Genomic DNA, 19315 nt, shown 5'->3' with positions numbered 1-19315 from the left:
CTGAATGAATTTTACCATGTTATCTTTGCTGCATTAGGTGTATGCTTGGGGATGTGGCGCCTGTCTTGGCTGTGGCTCTTCAGAAGCAACAGCTTTGAGACCCAAACTTATTGAAGAACTGGCTACTACAAGGATAGTTGACCTTTCAATAGGTGACAGCCACTGTTTGGCTCTTTCACATGGTAAGAAGCATATTTGAATGTCTATGTCTGTGTAATGATTGTAGAAATAACCCTTTCTGTTTGTGGTTTAGGCAGCTCTGCGTGACCCATGCATCGGGAGCTGGGAGCTGCTTGGTTCTTGCACAATATAAAAGGTGAACTTCATGGTACAGTTCATATACCGTCTTTTGGATGAGACGTTAAATTGAGGCCCTGTCTGCGCTCTCAGGTGGACACAAAAGATCTTGTGGCATTATTTTAAAGAAGAGCAGGGGAGTTCTCCCTCAGTATCCTGGACCAAAGTCAAGTTGTCGGGAGTGCAGCTCGATTACATCTGCTGACTCAGTGGAGATAAGACCAGGCAAGACGAGCAGCTTGAGGCTTTACAATTGGAGCCACTTGATACCAATAATCCTCTCTTTGTGCCTTGCTGTAGTAATCTTGTGTGACTATTTCAGTTTTGTGTATTTCTTGTCACTTGAATAGTTGGAGAAGAGTGATTCCCTCCAATACTATTTGAATATTTTTGATCTCGAGTCTTGCTATTTATTTTACTCGAGCAGGTTCCGAGTACAGATTGGCCTTATTAGAGAATGTTTCATTTTCACTTTTTTTCATTGCTTTAATATTGCCAATTGCAAATAAGCCTCTTCTGCAACCAACAGCCATGAATCTTATCGGTTCTGCCAATACTGCCAGTGAAGGTCAAAGACCAAAATTGAAGGTCCAAAACAAAGAGCTCAATTTTCTCCAGTATTTGCGTTGTTTTTTGGAGCAGGCTGCTTTTTCTGGCCCAACTTAAAAATCCCCAGTTTCCCCGATCAAATTTGCACCAGCGTCAAAAGTCAGTTTTTTTTCAGCCAAAGGGGGCGTAACCAGCCACCTATGCCATTTCTCGCCATTTAGGGAAGTTTGGTCAGCTGAGAATTACTCCACTTTGGATTAGGCCAGCGTATGTGGCCTGTCCTGAAAAACCTTCCCTAGAGTTACGGATATCAGAGAGCGAGCGAGAGAGAGACCCACCGCAGCTTAAATGTGACAGCGGCCTTCCTTGCTGTGATGCAGCAAATTAATTGGAAGAGTAGATTGCAGCTGATTGCTGTCTCTCTTCCGACAGTGAAGCTATACTTCTTGCTGAATTACACTTATTGGTGTAGCAATGCGCAGATTGTTTCTAACTGTGTACGTTGACTTGAGTGAAGGAGGAAAGTGGTCTCCCAGAACATTGTGAAAAAATTGAATTAATTGATGGACCAGTTTTGTGGTGATTGGTGACTTATGATTGGTAGCTTTGGAAAAAAAAATGAGGTATTCAATTGTTCCGTTTTCCACTCATTACTTGTTTCTCATTGATACCATTTAGCTAATCGATTGGAAATTTGCAGATATGTGGTTATTTGAGCCAGTAACACTTTTTTTTTTGTTTTTACGAAGTTTAACATCTTGAAATTGCACTTTCAGCTGTACTGCCTTAAGGGAACGTATGCTGTGAGGGACATGTGATGGATGCAAGACTATTCATTCTACAGACAACCTCATTTGTGTAATCTATTTAATACAGCCAAATGAAGTAATCACACTTTCACTAAACATTACCTTTTTAATTTTTGCTACAAATGGAGATTAGGAAAAGGGTTGTGTAACATTTTGGGAAGTGGGGCAAGTACGAAGTAGTTGTACTTGGGGTGGTAAGAGCTAAGCAAACTTTACATATTTACCACTAACTTTTAAATGTGGTGTTTCTGTACAGTAACTTGTACCATTAGTAAGAACTCTCCAAGTGTTGACTTGTCCAGGTGTTGACAGCATCTAGACCTGGCTCTTTTGGACCCAAGTTTCCCCAGGAGTTGCTCCCTTTTTTTTTGGAGCAACTTGATTTTTCTGGACTATCTTTTTAGTTGCAATGCTGGCCATTTAATTTGCGCCAGTGTAAGTGAGTTAGTTTTTTTTTTTTTTTTCCCTGCCACTCACCCCTCTTTTAGGCGTTTGGCCCGCAAATAGTTGCTCCAAACTAACTTAGGCCAGCGTATGTTGCCACTTTTCTGTCTGCACAGAAAAACCTTATCAAGAGTTAAGGAATCGGCGCAAGTAACTACATTTAAAGCACCACCAAGCACCAAACAAAGCACAAAGTGATAAACAATTAATTAACAAATAAAATAAAAGGAACCCTGCACCTAAAGCACCAAAATTAATCAGTAAATAACAAATAAAAAATCAAAGTCCTATCTTGGGGAATGCAGCGGGCTGCTGATGAGGGAGCCCATTCGGCCAGAGCTAGGGACAGCGTGCTTTGGGCCCCTCCCACACAGCCTGCGCGCGTTTGCAGAAACTGCCTGCCAGGAGCTACGGCACATGCCCGCAGACTCTAGCGCGCATGTGCAGAGGTCTCAGCACTGTTTTCAGCCCCAGGACCTGGCTCCGCCCCAATCCATTGGGCCACGCGCGCCATGACCGATGAGAGGCTGGGGAGCGGCCAAAATACGGACGTCTTTTTTCGGCACGCTTGGAGGTGGACAAAAGCAGTGCACCTCTGGTGAGGGTGCCAGAAAAACAGGCTAGGGAAACTCTAGCCCAATGTTTTTTTCTAATCTCAAAGTCTGACCTATGGGCCTGGATTTTGTGATCAGCGGAAAAGGAATGGTACTCGCCCACAAAGCTTTAGTCGACTTGAGAGCACAGACTTCCTTTTTTACGACGTCCGTTTGAATTTGCCGTCTTCTACAGGGGATCTGTTGAGACTGAACAGGGCAGACGGCAGGGAGACTGATCAACCAATCATTGAGGAATTCTCAGATGACAAAATAGGGAATATAAATTGCACTTAATTCATTGTACAGAAAGCAAAATAAAGATTGGGACATCATCATCATAGGCAGTCCCTCGGAATCGAGGAAGACTTGCTTCCACTCTTAACATGAGTTCTTCGGTGGCTGTACAGTCCAATACGAGAACCACAGTCCCTGTCACAGGTGTGACAGATAATCGTTGAGGGAAGGGGTGGCCGCACGCTCCTTCCGCTGCCTGCACTTGATTTCTGCATGCTCTCGGCGACGAGACTCTAGGAGCCCAGCGCCCTCCCGGATGCACTTCCTCCACTTAGGGCGGTCTTTGGCCAGGGACTCCCAGGTGTCAGTGGGGATGTCGCACTTTATCAGGGTGTCTTGTAATGTTTCCGCTGCCCACCTTTGGCTCGTTTGTCGTGAAGGAGTTCCAAGTAGAGCGCTTGCTTTGGGAGTCTCGTGTCTGGCATGCGAACTATGTGTCCTGCCCAGTGGAGTTGATCAAGTGTGATCAGTGCTCCAATGCTGGGGATGTTGGCCTGGTCGAGGACGCTAACGTTGGTGCGTTTGTCCTCCCGGGGATTTGTCGGATCTTGCGGAGACATCGTTGGTGGTATTTCTACAGTGACTTGAGGTGTCTGCTGTACGTGGTAAATGTTTCTGAGACATACAGGAGGGCGGGTATTACTACAGCCCTGTAGACCATGAGCTTGGTGACAGTTTTGAAGGCCTGGTCTTCAAACACACTTTTCCTAAGCGGCCAAAGACTGCATTGGAGGTGGTGTTGGATCACATCGTCAATGCCTGCTCTTGTTGATGGGATGCTCCCGAGATAAGGGAAATGGTCCACGGTGTCCAGAGCCACGCCGTAGATCTTGATGACTGGGGGGGGCAGTTCTGTGCAGCTAGGATAGGCTGGTGGAGGACCTTTATCTTACTGATGATTGGCGTAAGGCCCATGCTTTCTTGCGCGTCAGTAAATACGTCGACTATGTCTTGGAGTTCAGCCTTTGTGTGTGCACAGATGCAGGCGTCGTCTTGTAGCTCGACGACAGAGGTTGGGGTGGTCTTGGATCTGGCCTGAGACAGCGAAGATTGAACGGGTTCCCACTAATTCTGTAGTTTAGTTTCATTCCAGCAGGGAACTTGTCGACTGTTCAGCCACCTAAGGACTCATTTTTAGAATGGAAGCAAGTCTTCCTCGATTCCGAGGGACTGCCTATGATGTTGAGTTAGAAGTCAAGTGGTTAATTTCCATCTGTTAAAGTGGCAACTTGGTTTTACCAAAACCTACCAACAAGTTTGGGAAATTTGTGAGGTGAAGCATGGCAGCGAGGAAAATTGAGAAGAGAGTTGGAGCGATGACGCAGCCCTGCTTGACCCCGGTCCGGAAGTGGATTGGGTCTGTGATGGATCCGTTGATAAGGATCACAGCCTGCATGCCGTCGTGGAGCAGAGATTGGGACACACACATGGGAAGAAGGAGAAGCTTAAATAGCAAAACATGCACTTATATTTTTATTTTATTAACAATCTACAACATTTAAATATTCTTCAGAGGAAATGAGACTCTACTCTTATAAAATTAATTTTTCAGGGCCAGAGAGGTTGTTCAGCAGTAATTATGACTACGCCATTTAAAAACTCAGTTACTCCTGATTGAGCAAGTTTTTCATTGGTCTTTACAGCGCGAATAGTGGGTAATTAATTTAAGTTCATGTCACATCAGTGATTCTATGTTGATTCCGTTGACAAAGACTGCAACAGCGCACCCATCTGACACACATTTCCAGATTTGCGCATTTAACTCGCATGTGCGGACGCCAGAAGTTGCTGTCAGTGTTGTTCAGCAATAATGGCGAGTGCTGACCTCGCCATTATTACTGCTGCAAATTCCAGGCTATGATGTAACTAGGAAGCAGTCTAGGAATTTCCCAAACTTGTTGGTAGGATTTGGTAAAACCATGAGTACTACCAAGTTGCAACTTTAACAGATGGAAATTAACCACTTGACTTCTAACTCAACGTCATAGGCAGTCCCTCGGAATCGAGGAAGACTTGCTTCCATTCTAAAAATGAGTCCTTGGGTGGATTAGTCCAATACAAGAGCCACAGTCCCTGTGGGACAGATAGTCGTTGAGGAAAAGGGTGGATGGGACTGGTTTGCCGCACGCTCTTTCCGCTGCCTGTGCTTGATTTCTGCATGCTCTCTGCAATGAGACTCGAAGTGCTAACTAGTCTGGTGGTTAATCCCTCCAAAGTAGCATACCAAAAAAACCTTTTTCTGAAGTATCATTTACTTGGCAGAGAATTGAAAGCTTTAGTAAAAGGGAAACATAAGTGGTAATATGAAGCTTCCTGTATTGTGCCTGTGAGATGATGGCTTTATAATAGCAGTATGTGGACAATTCAAATTTCAATTTCTGACTGTTAGACAATCAAAGGAATTTATTCACTGACTTCATTTTTAAATGTTTGCTTGCAAATTGTGGTGAAAGGTTGATTGTTGAAGCTTCCTGCATGCACCCTGATGCATGTTTCCTGTTGTGCGGCGTCTCTCGTCTGGCATTTTAAGAAGCAGATTCTAGTGACGGTCAAAGACATTTATCCATTGTCTCCTATTCCAGTGGCTTTGGTCACTTACATCAGCACTCCTTTTTCTTCATTGGTGACTTTCATGGGATGTTGACCACAATTAACAATATTTTATTATGTTTAAAGTGTCAGATGCTACAATTGATATTTTTACCTAATGGTCACAAACTGTCACAAAAGCATTTAATTGGTTCATGGGGTGACAGCTGGGTGCTGAGTGTTCATAGGCACTACTTGGCTTTCTGAACAGAAAGGGTCTCTCCTTCTAGGTCCTTTCAAAGTAAGAGGCAAGCCTTATGTGATTCTGGTTTACTGCATATACATGTGACATCAACGGATTACAGGACCGTAATCAGTTTCCCTGTTGTGATAATTCACTCTCAAATGGTTGGTCTTTTCCCGAGGGTCAGAATTAAATGTGTGCCCATTGCTTTGCTTTGCTCCGTGGATGGTGGGTAGTGATGGTCTGTGGTTGCTGCTGAAATGCTTCCAAATATACTGAGTAAGTTTGAGTCCAACAACTTTTCCTGACTTCATTGTTCTGTATTTTCCCCTGTCTAATCAATAGAACTGATGATGCACATGCCTTTAGTATGGTGTGGAAAGGACATATTATGACACTTTTTTTAGCTGGATAAGTTAAAGCCATGGCTCACAGGTAACACTTGCCTCAGTCAGGAAGTCATGGGTTCAACTCCAGGACATGAACACAAAATTTAAGCTGAGACTTCAGTACAGTACTGAGGGTGTGTTGCACTGTTTGATGTGCTATCTTTTCGATGAGAAGTTAAATTGAGGCCCAATCCACCACCTCTCAGGTGAACACAAAATATCCCATGACTATTTGAAGATAAACGGGGTTGTTCTGGTGCCCTAGTCAAGATTTGTCCCTCATCACCAGAAAGGGGTCACTTGTATCATTACTGTTTGCTGTACTTAAATTAGGTATCTATGTTTCCCTATGTTACATCACTTGCTGCTCTTCAAAACGACTTCATTAAGTGTGACATTCTGATGTTGTTGAATACGCTATAAAAATACAGTGTTGTTCTTTGCTGGCATTGTTATGTTGATCTGATTTGTTGAATATTGCCTTTTAAAGATGAGAAATACTTTGGTTTAGATGTAATCTATTTTTTTCATCAAACTATGCTTTCTCATTTTAATTCTAGATAATGAGGTTTATGCTTGGGGCAATAATTCTATGGGACAGTGCGGTCAGGGAAACTCAACTGGTCCCATCACCAAACCCAAAAAAGTGATTGCTTTGGATGGAGTAGCATGTCAGCAGATTTCTGCTGGAACATCGCACAGCCTCGCTTGGACAGCATTGCCCAGAGACAGGTTAGAAAATTTAAAAAAAAAAATGCTTCTGCAGTATTTGGACAGATTGCTGTTTTGACAGGTTTTTCAGCACTACATTTATTTTGTTGTGACAGACAAGTTGTGGCTTGGCATCGACCTTACTGTGTAGATTTGGAAGAAAGCACTTTTTCTCACCTACGATCATTTCTCGAATGGTACTGTGATGGCATCAACAGTGAAGTTCCACCTCTCCCTTTCCCGTCATCCAGGTAGGACTGGCTGACATAAGGCAAGACAAGTTAGAATGCATGACTTGGTGCTGGGAGATTTTACAGCAAGTTAGATTGGGTTGCGTTCCTGTTCCTTGCTATTTTCTAGGAACCATTATTAATATTGAGGCATAAGTATTCTGTAATGACCAAATTAATGTTCTAAGCTGATGTTATCTGTAATTATACCATAAACATTAGAAAGCTTATCTACATCACACTTGATGAACTTAAAAATATTCATTTGTTTTAGTGCACAAGTTTTGCACACTGTTGTAACTTTGTGAAGTGCACCAAGTAAGCTATTTCTGTAGTCTTCAAGTTAATAGGATTAGGCTTATCTTGTGTAACAGGCATTTCCAATTTTTAGAATTGTCGATAAAATAGCTCTTTCAATTAATCTAAAATGTTGACACAACTAATGTGTTCAGGTGTAGTGTTTTCAGTCAGTGAGAGTTCAATGATGTTGCCTCTGTTTGCGGGCAAAGGGGAAACTAGGCCTTGAAATGATGTTGCACAGTATTAATGCGCAAATACTCAACATGTTTATGCAAAATTCCATTATCCGTGACTTTAATGGAAGAATTAAACTGTTTTAATCTAAACCTTCCATATTATAACAAAGCTGTTAACCAAAGTAATTTCAAACCAAATCATTAAATATCTGTAGACTAGTATGACATAGTAATCTCAAAGGTTACATGTTTGGAAAATGATTTTTATTTTAATACTAATGACACGAATTACTTTTTAAAAACTATTGTGATTGGAGGATTCTCTGAAACCATTGGTATGTTTTTCACAATGAAGCAGTGGATTGCATGAACATCAAGTATTCCGTTTGCTGATATTTTCTAGCTATGTAGGTACTGTATGTTATGTTCATCAAATGATCTCTTCTGGAATTCAGGTTTAAATCATGTTATTTTTTAATAGGGAACATCATAATTTTCTTAAGCTTTGTCTCAAGCTGCTGTCCAACCATTTAGCACTGGCTCTGGCTGGAGGTGTGGCCACCAGTATCCTTGGGAGACAGGCCAGGCCACTGCGGAACCTGCTGTTCAGGCTAATGGACTCCTCTGTGCCAGATGAAATCCAAGAGGCGAGTTATCACAGTCATTCTCTCGTCCTTGAATTGCTTATTGCCTGATATAAGTAAAAGCAATTAAATCCAAGTATTATTGAGAAATATTTGGATTTGGGGCTTAATGTAGTTCAATAATTCAAACTTATGTACCAGCAATGATGTAAAAAAGAGTGTGCTGAGTCTGACTGAAGAAGTTAAAATACTGTTTTTCTCCCTTGTGGTCTAAGATTAGAAACCTGCAACAGCATTTCCAGCAAAATTATCAATTTTAAAATTGATTTGAATGTAGTTATTGTAGGAGTTCACTGTTTCCATTTCTTCAATAACTTATACACTGGCGCTTAATTCCATTTTGAACTGATGGCTTGCTTGACTTTTTGTATACTAACACCTCCCTATAAAGTGACCCTTTTCTTGATCCCTCCCATTGACTGTTGCTGATGCTGTGAACTTGTGTTTATTCTTCAAAACTTCATTGAAGAATTTTAAATGTCAGCTTGGTTCAGTTGGTGTCGGTTTTATCTCTGGGACAGAAGGTTGTGGATCCAAGTCCAGGAGCGCACATTCTGGACAATTCAGGGTAGTACTGAGGATGAGTTGCATTGGTGAATATGCCAGCGTTTGGATTCGACATTAAATTAAGGCCCGTCTCCTTGCTCAATTGGATGTAAAAGATCTCGTGGAATATTTAGCAGAACTCTGTCCTGACCAACATTGATCCCAAACAACACAACCAGAACACATTAACTGGTCATATATCTCATGTACTATGTGTCAGACCTTGCTTTCTTTCTCGCTTTCTCTCCCTCCTCTCCCTGCTCTCCCTCCTCCACCGCCACCAAAGAAAGCTGCGGACTGCAGGATGACATCAATGAACAGAACAGTGGCAAATGGAATTTAATCCAGAGAAGTGTGAGGTGATGCATTTTGGGAGGGCTAACAAGGAAAGAGAATACACATTAAATGGCAGGATACTGAGCGGTGTAGAGGAACAAAGGGACCTTGGAGTGCATGTTCACAGATCCCTGAAAGTGGCTGGCCAGGTAGATGAGGTGGTTAAGAAGGCATCTGGAATGCTTGCTTTATTGGTTGAGGCATAGAATTCAAGAGCAGGGTGGTTATGCTTGAACTGTATAAAACATTGGTTAGGCCACAGCTGGAGTACTGTGTGCAGTTCTGGTCACTGCATTATAGGAAGGACATGATTGCAGTGGAGAGGGTACATAGGAGATTTACAAGGATGTTGCCAGGAGTGGGGAATCTAAGCTATGAGGACAGATTAGATAGGCTGGATTTGTTTTCATTGGAACAGAGGAGGCCTAGAGGAGACCTCATTGAGGTGTATAAAATTATGAGGGGCCTAGATATAGTGGATGGAAAGGGCCTATTTCCCTTAGCAGAGGGGTCAACAAGCAGGGGGCATAAATTTAAAGTAATTTAGTAGAAGGTTTAGAGGGGATTTGAAGGGGAATTTCTTCACGCAGAGGGTGGTGGGGGTCTGGAACTCACTGCCTGAAAGGGTGGTAGAGGCAGAAACCCACACCACATTTTAAAAAGTACTTCGATGTGCACCTGAAGTGCCGTAACCTGCAGGGTTGCGGACCTAGAACTGGAAAATCGGATTAGGCTGGATAGCCTCTTGTTGGTCGGCGCGGACACGATGGGCCGAAATGGCCTCCTTCCGAGCTGTAAACTTCTGTGATTCTATGATCTCAGTAGATCACAAACGTTACTGCAAAGCCACATTAAACCTCATCCTGCTGTGCCACTCATCATATCCCCATCACTCTGCCTTCCCTATTCTACTGCTGCACATCCTTACTCCACCCATCCCTCTCTCTGTACATTATCACTTCCCCATCTCACTAGCCACCCTCACACTCTCCCTCATCCTAGTCCAATCAGGTGTTTTAGCCGCTTGGGTGTTTTAGCCAATGTTCATGGAAAGTTTCTGTTAATGTGCTGTCAATCATTCAAATCTTTATTGTCACTACTACATTCTTGGACAGATTTGTGTGCACCTTTGGAAGTGGCTTAGTGAGTTGCAGTGAATGGTGAGACATAAGGGTACCCCCACAATGGTGATGAGTGTGAAAGGATGCCTTGTGTCCTGTGCAGCATCAGTTGATAGCAGACAAGGTTGGTGCTGCTGGTGTTCGGGCTGATTGTGGTGGGATTCTGAGGACCAAGGTGAGATAGTATAAAGGGCACCGATGCTGATGGAATAGATGGCAGGTGAAGTAGAAATGACAGAAGTGACCTGTCAATGGTGGGAGAGGTAATGAGGTCCGACTGGATGGAGACTTGTGTAAAGATTTGCAGCATCCTGAATCTGTACTGGAAATGCAGTTTAGGGAAGCTAGTGCTTCAGGGAAAATATCTGAATCAGCTGGGAGCTTTGACTTTACATTTGAAGCTGTCAACTCGGCTGAAACAATGGCAAGTGACCTCAACTTCATTGACGAGGTCTAGGCACAGTAGGAAACCGGTGGGCGACCTGTCAAAATCTAAAAGCTGGGAAAGAAGCAGTAAGTGGCTGTAAGTAAGCCATTAATGATTTTAATTGCCTTCCCCACCGCTGGTCTGGTCTGCTCAGTGCTGACAACCTGACATTTGGGAAAGGTGTGTGGCGGCGGCAGTCCGTGTGGTGAAGGTGCTCCCACAGTGCTGTTAGGGAGGGTGTTCCAGGACTTTGACCCAGCGACGATGAAGGAATGGCGATATATTTCCAAGTCAGGATGGTGTGTGACCTGGAGGGGAACGTAGAGATGCTGGTGTTCCCATGCACCTGCTGTCCGTGTCCTAGGTGCTAGAGGTTGTGAGTTTGGTAGGTTTAACACTCTGATTTATTTTCAAGGTAAACTGTTTAGGGTAGTGCCACCTAGAAGAACTTAGTCAGAATGCAGCCTCGGAGCTGAAAACCCAGTGAGTTGACCCTATTCATTTTGATGCCGGTCAGAGTTGCTGTTATCCTGACGGCTGAATGTATTTGATGGAAATCTCAGCCACTCAGGCAGCATCTGTAGAGAGAAACAGAGTTAACGTTTCAGGTTGATGATCCATCTTCAGAATTGGTGAATGTTCGAAATGAACAGAATCTTAAGGAGCACTGAAAGGGGGAGGGGAGGAAAGAGCAAAAGGGAAGGTCTGTGATAGGGTGGAAGACGGGAGAGATTTGAGACAAAAGGAATGATGGGCCGCCTTGAGATGGTAATGAGGAGTTAGTCTGGATAGGGTGTAAGTGGCGGAATAATTACCAGCTGCCATGGGAAACCGAGAGCATAAGATCCCGGGGGTGCGGGGGGGTTAAAAAAGGAGGCAAGGGAGCAAAATATGGGCAGAGGTTCTGGTATGAAATTGTTGAACTCGATGTTGAGTGCAGAAGGCTGTAAAGTGCCTAAACGAAAGATGAGGTGCTGCTCCTCAAGCTTGCGTTGAGCTTCATTGGAACAGTGCAGGAGGCCGAGGACGGAGAGGTCAGAGTGGGAGTGGAGCGGGGAATTAAAGTGACAGGCGACCGGAAGTTCAGGGTCACACTTACGGACTGAACACAGGTGTTCAGCAAAGCGGTCACCCAATCTACGCTTGGTCTCCCCAATGTAGAGGAGACCACATCGTGAGCAGCGAATACAGTATACTGAATTGCAAGAAGTACAAGTAAATCGCTGTTTTACCGGGAAGGAGTATTTGGGACCCTGGACAGGGGGAAGGGAGGAGGTAAAAGGGCAGGTGTTGCATCTCCTGCGTTTGCACAGAAAGGTGCCATGGGAAGGGGAGGGGGTACTGGGGGTGACTGCAGAATGGACCAAGATGTCGCAGAGGGAGCGGTCCCTTTGGAATGCTGAGAGGGGAGGGGACCCACCTCTTCCCACCTACATCCATGACTCCTCCTACTCCCTCCATCACTAACAGTTTCCAATTTCCTGGCCCCAACCGTCTCCTTTTCACTGGACGTCCAATCCCTCTACAGTTTCATCCCCCACCAGGATGGCCTGAGGACACTCTGCTTCTTCCTTGAGCAGAGGCCCAATCAGTCCCTATTTCTTCATGGTCCATCTCCAATTCTTCCCTTCCCTTCCCTTCCTCGACTTCTCTCTTCATTTCTGGGGATAGACTATTGACAAACATTCTCTATAAGCCCACTGACACCCACAGCTAACTGAACTCACCCAGCATCCTGTAAGGACTCTATTGCATTCTCCCAGTTTCTCCATCTCCGTCGCATGTGCTCTGACGATGCCATCTTCCACACTAGTGCCTCTGACATGTCTTCCTTTTTCCTCGACCGTGTCTGTTCTATTTCCCACACCTCTGCTCTCATCCCTTCCCCCTCCCTCTCAGAACCATGACAGGATTTTCTAACTTCTGCCATTACCATCTCAAGTCAGTCCCTTTGTCTCTCTCATCTCTCCTGTCTTCCACCCTATCACTGACCTTCCCTTTTTCTTTCCTCCCCTCCCCCTTTCACTGCCCCTTGCACTTCCTTAATAATCTGTTACATTTCAAACATTCGCCAGTATAGGCTCCTGTTGCCTCTGAAGCTGTGTTGTGTTGGTGCTTTTGTGAGTGTAAAAGATGATTTAAGCTCACTTGTTCACACTAACTCACTTTCTCTCTCTCTCTCTCTCTCTCTCTCTCTCTCCACAGATGCTGCCTGACCCGCTGAGAGATCCAGCATTTTCTGTTTTTATTTCAGATTCTACCATCCGCAGTATTTTGCTTTTGTATTAGCTGAATGTATTTGACCGTTTTGCAGTAAATGGAGTTTGAAGCCTCATTATGTAATCAGGAAGTGGTGTTTAATTGTGAATGATGAACTTCTAGCACAGTGCTCTCTGCGGTTTCATGACTGGAGCAACAACTGCATCAGCTTCCAGTGCCTTTGTAATGAGGGAGCATTATCATTTCAAATTAATTTTTAATGAAGTAGCTCCTGTTGCCTATAAAGCTGTTGTGTGTTGGTGCTTTTGTGAGCATAAAAGATGATTTAAGATCACTATTGTTCAGACTTGTGTTTTCTCTTGCTGTGTAGGCTGTTATAGAGACACTGTCTGTGGGTGCGACAATGTTACTGCCACCGCTGCGAGAACGCATGGAGCTGCTGCACTCACTACTTCCACAGGGCCCGGACCGATGGGAAAGCTTAACAAAAGGACAAGTAAAAACATTTTTTGCATTTTGCGTAACTCATTAAGGTCTTCAAAGTTGTTTAACTTTTTTGTCTTTGATTTAATTTGTTTGCTGCCTGCTACGTTTTCTAATGCGTGTAAAAATATGCATGCGTCCACTCACATTTTCGGAACCTGATGTCTCCAGGATTGTTCATATATGCCATCATCTGATGTCCAGATTTACTCATCTAAACAATTCCATTGTCCCCTGGAACAGCCACACTGCTCACAGATACTGGATTTAATTTTCTAATCGATCACTTCCACTGCAAATTAAGATCCCTACCATTTAAAAAGAAAAACTAGAGTTCCCTTTCTGGTTATTAGTTACTCAGATTTTTCCTATCCATTTATTTTCACGTGCTATAGACACGATAACATTGAAAAATGGCCACGCTTGTTTTATCAACCAGCAATTGAACCCTTTATTTTCTCTTGGCATCCACCTGATCCTGTATTGGGAACTTGAAGTACTGGAACATGCCAGTACTTTGAACAAGATGTATATCTAGAGTTTAATAAAATTGATCTATTTTAAGGGCTTGTGCAAGCAGTTTACCAATCTGTTATTTTTTTTGTCTCCTGGGATATAGAATATGATTATCTCAAGTGCTGCAAACAGTAAATCACCAAAATTACTCAATTATCCAATTTTTCAACCTGTAATGTGGCTATATTTGCAATGGCATTACACTTAATCTGGCTAGTACAGGTTGAGCATCCGAAATTCGGAATGTTCCGGAATCCGGACTCCGGGCCGATCTGCGGTGGGGTCGTCTGGAATCCAGAACATGACATTTTTAAAAAACCAAATTAACCGCTGAAAATGAATTTAAAATAAAATCTTTAACGTACCTTCTTTGCAGGTCTTCAACGCAGGTTTTTCCAGGTCGCCAGCCCCTGACCTGGAACCACGACCTCCCCCAGCTCTGCCTCTGATGCCAACCTCCGCCCCCCCCCCCCCCGGTTCCGCCTCCAATGCTCCTCCGATGCCACTCACCCCCGCTCCGCCACCGACCCCCTTCCGACTCCGACGCCCCGCGCTGGGCTGCAGGACTCTCCTCCCGCGGCAGAATCCGGCCCCTCCTTTACCTCACCTCGGCCCAGGCGTTTCAGGATGTCGGAAAGGCATTCCGAAATCCAGAAATACCCAAAATCCTGAACAGCCTCGGTCCCAAGCTTTCCGGATTTCGGATGCTTCATCTGTAACTGGCTGTAACAATAAAGTGCATATTCTATACAAATGGTGACACTCTGTGTGACTTTTTTTTACATTGGTGGGATGTGTTCAGATATACCTAATATTCTTGATAGCTTAACATAATATATCTTTTTTTCTAGAGGATGCAGTTGGATATTATTCTCACTAGCCTACAAGACCATACCCATGTGGCTTCTTTGCTGGGTTATAGCTCTCCTCCTGATGTTGAAGCCTCCTCTACAGGACCAAATTACAGCAGCTTCCCTGACTCCTCATTCAGCTCCCAGACCAGTCACCCCGATACTCATCTGGCAGAAATCTTGATGAAAACCTTGCTAAGAAATTTAGGATTCTACACTGTAAGGCCACTTTCTATTTGCAAATATATTGACTGAATTCAATTTGGTAGCAACTTTTTTGGTCTGGAAAATGTTGCTTTACACGAAGTATAAATATCATCAATATGCTTGCCCTAAATGTTGTGCTTAACTGATGTTCTGGAAGAGAATTGATAAAAATTCATTGCAGGAGGGAAGTTCATAGTGAGTGAGATCTTACTGTCATCAAACGTCTTAAAAGGGTGTTGCTTCTGAGATTATTCCTGTTTGTAATACAGGCTTGCTCTTTTATATGATGGATATAGAAATGAAGGCCGAGTCCTTTCAGTTAAGTTATTTCTTAGCGTGATTTATTTTACAAGCACACGTGGTGCATGCAATTTAAAAAAAAAACTCATTTGTGTAAATGTATTGCTTTTTAATCAAATATTGTAATGTAGAAGAGGTTGGACCAAAGGGAATTGTTCTATGGAAGAAAATATGAACAGGGAGCTAGAGGCCAGTTAGCCTGACATCAGTAATGAAAAAAATGTTAGAATTTATGACTAGGGACATGGTAACAGGGCACTTATAAAATCATCATATGAATATACAGAGTCAACACGTTTTTCAGAATGAGAAATTGTGTTTGACAAATCTATTCTTTTTTGAGGGTGTAACTAGCGGGGAAGATTAGGGGGAACCAGTGGATGTAGTATATTTGGATTTTCAAAAAGCATTTGATAAGGTGCTGCACAAGATTAGAGCTCATGGGGCTGGGGGTAATATACTAGCATGGGTTGAGGATTGTTTAACGGACATAAAACAGTAGGAATAAACGGGGCATTTTCGAGTTGGCAGGTTGTAACTAGTGGAATGCCGCAAGGATCAATTCTTGGGCCTCAGCTATTTACAATCTATATCAATGACTTAGACGAGGGGGACAGAGTATAATGTATCCCAAGTTTGCTGACTATACAAAGCCGTGAGGAGGACACAAAAAGTAAGCGTGAGGAGGACACAGAGGCCGCAAAGCGATATAGACAGGTTAAGTCAGTGAGTAAGAAGGTGGCAGATGGCGGATAATGTGGGGAAATGTGAAATTATCCACATTGGTCGGAAGAATAGAAAAACAGAATATTTTTTAAAAGGTGAGAGACTAGTAAATGTTGATATGCAGAGGAATTTGGCTATCCCTGTATATGAAAGGTATCCTGCAGGTACGGCAAGCAATTAGGAAGGCAAATGGTATGTCAGCCTTATATTGCAAGGGGGGGTTGGAGTACAAGAGTAAGGAAGTCTTGCTGCAATTATATAGGACTTTGGTGAGACCACAGCCCTTCTTATTGGGGAGCGGGCACGGAAATGGAGCTGAGTCCATGATCGGATCAGCCATGATCTTATTGAATGGCGGAGCAGGATCGAGGGGCTTCTGCTCCTATTTCTTATGGTCTTACACCTAGAATACTGTGCATAGCTTTGGTCTCATTACCTAAGGAAGGATATAGTTGCATTGGAGGGGTTGCAACAAAGGTTCACTAGATTGATTTCTGGGATGAGAGGGTTGTCCTAATGAGCGTTTGAGTAGAATGGACCTATATTCTCTGGAGTTTAGAAGAATGAGAGGTGATCTCATTGAAACATATAAAATTCTTAGAGGGTTTGACAAGGTAGATGCTGAGAGGCTGTTTCTGTGACTGGAGTGTCTAAAACTAGAGGTCATAGATTGGGATAAGGGGTCGGCCATTTAAGACTGGTGAGAAATTTGTTCACGATGGTTGTAATTCACAGCTTTGGAATTCTCTACCCCAAAGGGCTGTGGATGCTTGAGCATAGTACTGAGGTTGATAGATTTTTGAAAACGGGGAATCGATGGGTATGGGGATAGGGTGGGAAGGTGGAGTTGAGGGAGAGGATCAGCCATGATCTTTTAATAAATGACAGAGCAGGTTCGAGGGGCCGTATGGCCTACTCCGGCTCCTGTGTTATTTTATTTAATAAGTACTGCTCATCATTTTCCAGAAGAAGGCCTACATTTAGAGGAAAGAGCCTACTCATAAAGGGGCAATGTCAGTGTGTTTTTTTTCCCACAGTTAAAAGTCTCCATTCTACTATGTGCATATGTAATTAGTAAAGAATCAATAATTATGTTAAATCTGATTTGTGGTTTCACTGTATTCACTCCATATAGGATCAGGCTTTTGGAGAACTTGAAAAAAATAGTGACAAGCATCTATTGGGCACATCGTCAGCTGAAAACAGCCAGCCAGCACACTTGCATGAACTGCTATGCTCTCTGCAGAAGCAACTTTTGGCATATTGCCACACCAATAGTGTCAGTGAGGTATACATGTGTTCTACACGTTGAACTTTACTTGGGGAAATAGACATTTGTGATTTCTATCGCTGCTGATCTTTTTTGGTAAATATAAAGAGTTTGTTTTTATTTGTGTTTAGAGCTCCAGCAGTGTGGCTTTATTACACAAACACCTCCAGCTCTTACTGCCTCACGCGACTGAAATTTACACTCGTTCTGCTACACTGCTGAAAGAAAGCTCCTGGAATGGGAGTGTCAGGGACAAGCTTCAAGGTATTGGCGACTTGTTTAATTTTTACTTCATTTCTACTTTATTTTAAACAATAAATCCCATATTGTTGTTGTATTTATAGAATACCATATAGTTGACTATGATTTAACAGGTTTGTAATGAGCAAACTAGATGGCTGAATGACCTCCTATTGTGCTCTTAAACTTGGCAATTGAAAGATATCTTAGGGTTGTGTTTCATTGAGCTATCTTGAGTAGGGCCCAAGTTTCGGCTCGAGTTGCTCCTATTTTTTTGGAGCAACTAGTTTAGTATGAAGTATCTTAAAAATCACAATTCTCGGCATTTAGTTTGCTCCAATTCTAGTTAGTTAGAATAGTTTTGTTTTCATACAGTTCTTTTTTCCAAAAGGGGGTGTTACCAGCCACTTACGCCTGTTTTGCAAGTTTAGGCAGTGAAAAGTTACTCCAAACTAACTTAGAACGGAGGAAGTGTTGTTTTTTGTACACTCAGAGAAACCTTGCCTACATTTTAGAAATTAGGCACAGGGCGCAAGAGATGGGGGCGGGGGGTGGGAAGGGAAGTTAGGGGATTTTACAAAGCATTAAATACTTCACTTTTACCAATAAGGAGCCATCATCAATAATGATAAATAAATCAATAAATAAAAAATTTAATTTTCCTACCTCTCCATCGAAGCAGCGGCAGCAGCTGTGATCGTTCGGCCAAGGGATGGGGCGGCGTTGAAAACACTGGGAGGGCGAGCACACACGCAGAAACCGAGCTGCGATCTTTCGGCCATTTGGCCAGGGCATAGGGGAGGCCTGAAAAACACCAGGAGAGCGCCAGCCAGCATGCACCTTTTTTGAAAGTTTAATTTTTACTTCAAGTATGGGTGCTGCATTATCAATGCCACGGATTATGCAATGGTTCTCCATCAATTCGCTACATAGGAGAGAATTGATTAGAGCTCACTGCACCAGGAACGTCATAACCCATAGGCTGATGGGAAGGCGGCCTTACCCATGTCGGCAATATTGAGGCAGGCATTCGTACGGACATGAGCGAGACTGATTGTGTCAAAAGGCTGCGTTTACGCAGAGAAGTTGTCGTTAAGATCTGTGATATTCTGAGAGCACATTTACAGCCGAGGATCAGAACGCCGACCTCCTTGTCTGTTGAAGTGAAGGTTACAGCTGCACTTTCCTTCTATGCCTTGGGATCGTTTCAAGCTACAACTGGAGATGTGTGCACCATCTCTCAACGTGCAATACATGCCTGCGTTTACCAGGTCATGGCTGCACTGTATGCGTGAAGGAATTACTTCATCAAGTTCCCAATGACCGGCCAAGCAATGCATGACATGGCTGTGGGGTTCTCAAAGATTGCTGGCTTCCCAAAGGTACAGGGCTGCATTGATTGTACCCACGTCGCCTTGCGAGCACCTGTGGAGGATGCCGAACAGTTCAGGAATAGAAGAGGTTTCCACTCCATTAATGTGCAGCTCGTATGTGACAACAAGCAGCGCATCATGTCAGTCGATGTAAGATACCCTGGCAGCACCCATGATGCGTTCATCCTACGCGACAGCGTTATATCTGACATGTTTCAGCAGCAGCCAGAATGGCAGAGACGAAGGGTACAGCCTGGCCACCTGGCTCATGACGCCCCTACGTGTAACACGGACAGAAGCTGACCATCAATACAAAATGTCACACATTGCGACGCGCAGCATCATAGAGAGGACCATTGGCATCTTGAAGCAGCGTTTCTGATGCCTGGACCATTCCAGACTCCACTTGCAATACTCCCCTGAGATTGACGGTCACTTCACTGTTGTGTGCTGCATGCTGCATAACTTGGCCATCATGAGGCAGCAG

General features: G+C 43.6%; 1 protein-coding gene across 7 annotated transcripts in view; it reads left to right on the top strand.

The window, feature by feature from the left end:
• herc1 (HECT and RLD domain containing E3 ubiquitin protein ligase family member 1) overlaps positions 1–19315 on the top strand; it is a 284132-nt gene that overhangs the window by 81236 nt on the left and 183581 nt on the right. For all 7 annotated transcript variants that reach the window (XM_070865234.1, XM_070865229.1, XM_070865230.1 and 4 more), the window contains 8 exons: positions 38–182; positions 6712–6883; positions 6979–7113; positions 8050–8215; positions 13233–13358; positions 14713–14931; positions 17081–17233; positions 17347–17479. In XM_070865234.1, the coding sequence (XP_070721335.1) occupies positions 38–182; positions 6712–6883; positions 6979–7113; positions 8050–8215; positions 13233–13358; positions 14713–14931; positions 17081–17233; positions 17347–17479 (1249 nt within the window). The remainder of the gene's footprint in view (positions 1–37; positions 183–6711; positions 6884–6978; positions 7114–8049; positions 8216–13232; positions 13359–14712; positions 14932–17080; positions 17234–17346; positions 17480–19315) is intronic.

The sequence above is a fragment of the Pristiophorus japonicus genome, chromosome 21, assembly GCF_044704955.1.
Source record: "Pristiophorus japonicus isolate sPriJap1 chromosome 21, sPriJap1.hap1, whole genome shotgun sequence".
In the NCBI taxonomy this organism is placed as follows: Eukaryota; Metazoa; Chordata; class Chondrichthyes; family Pristiophoridae; genus Pristiophorus; species Pristiophorus japonicus.
The sequence above is the reverse complement of the archived record's forward strand: the minus strand, read 5'-3'. Positions and strand labels throughout refer to the sequence as shown.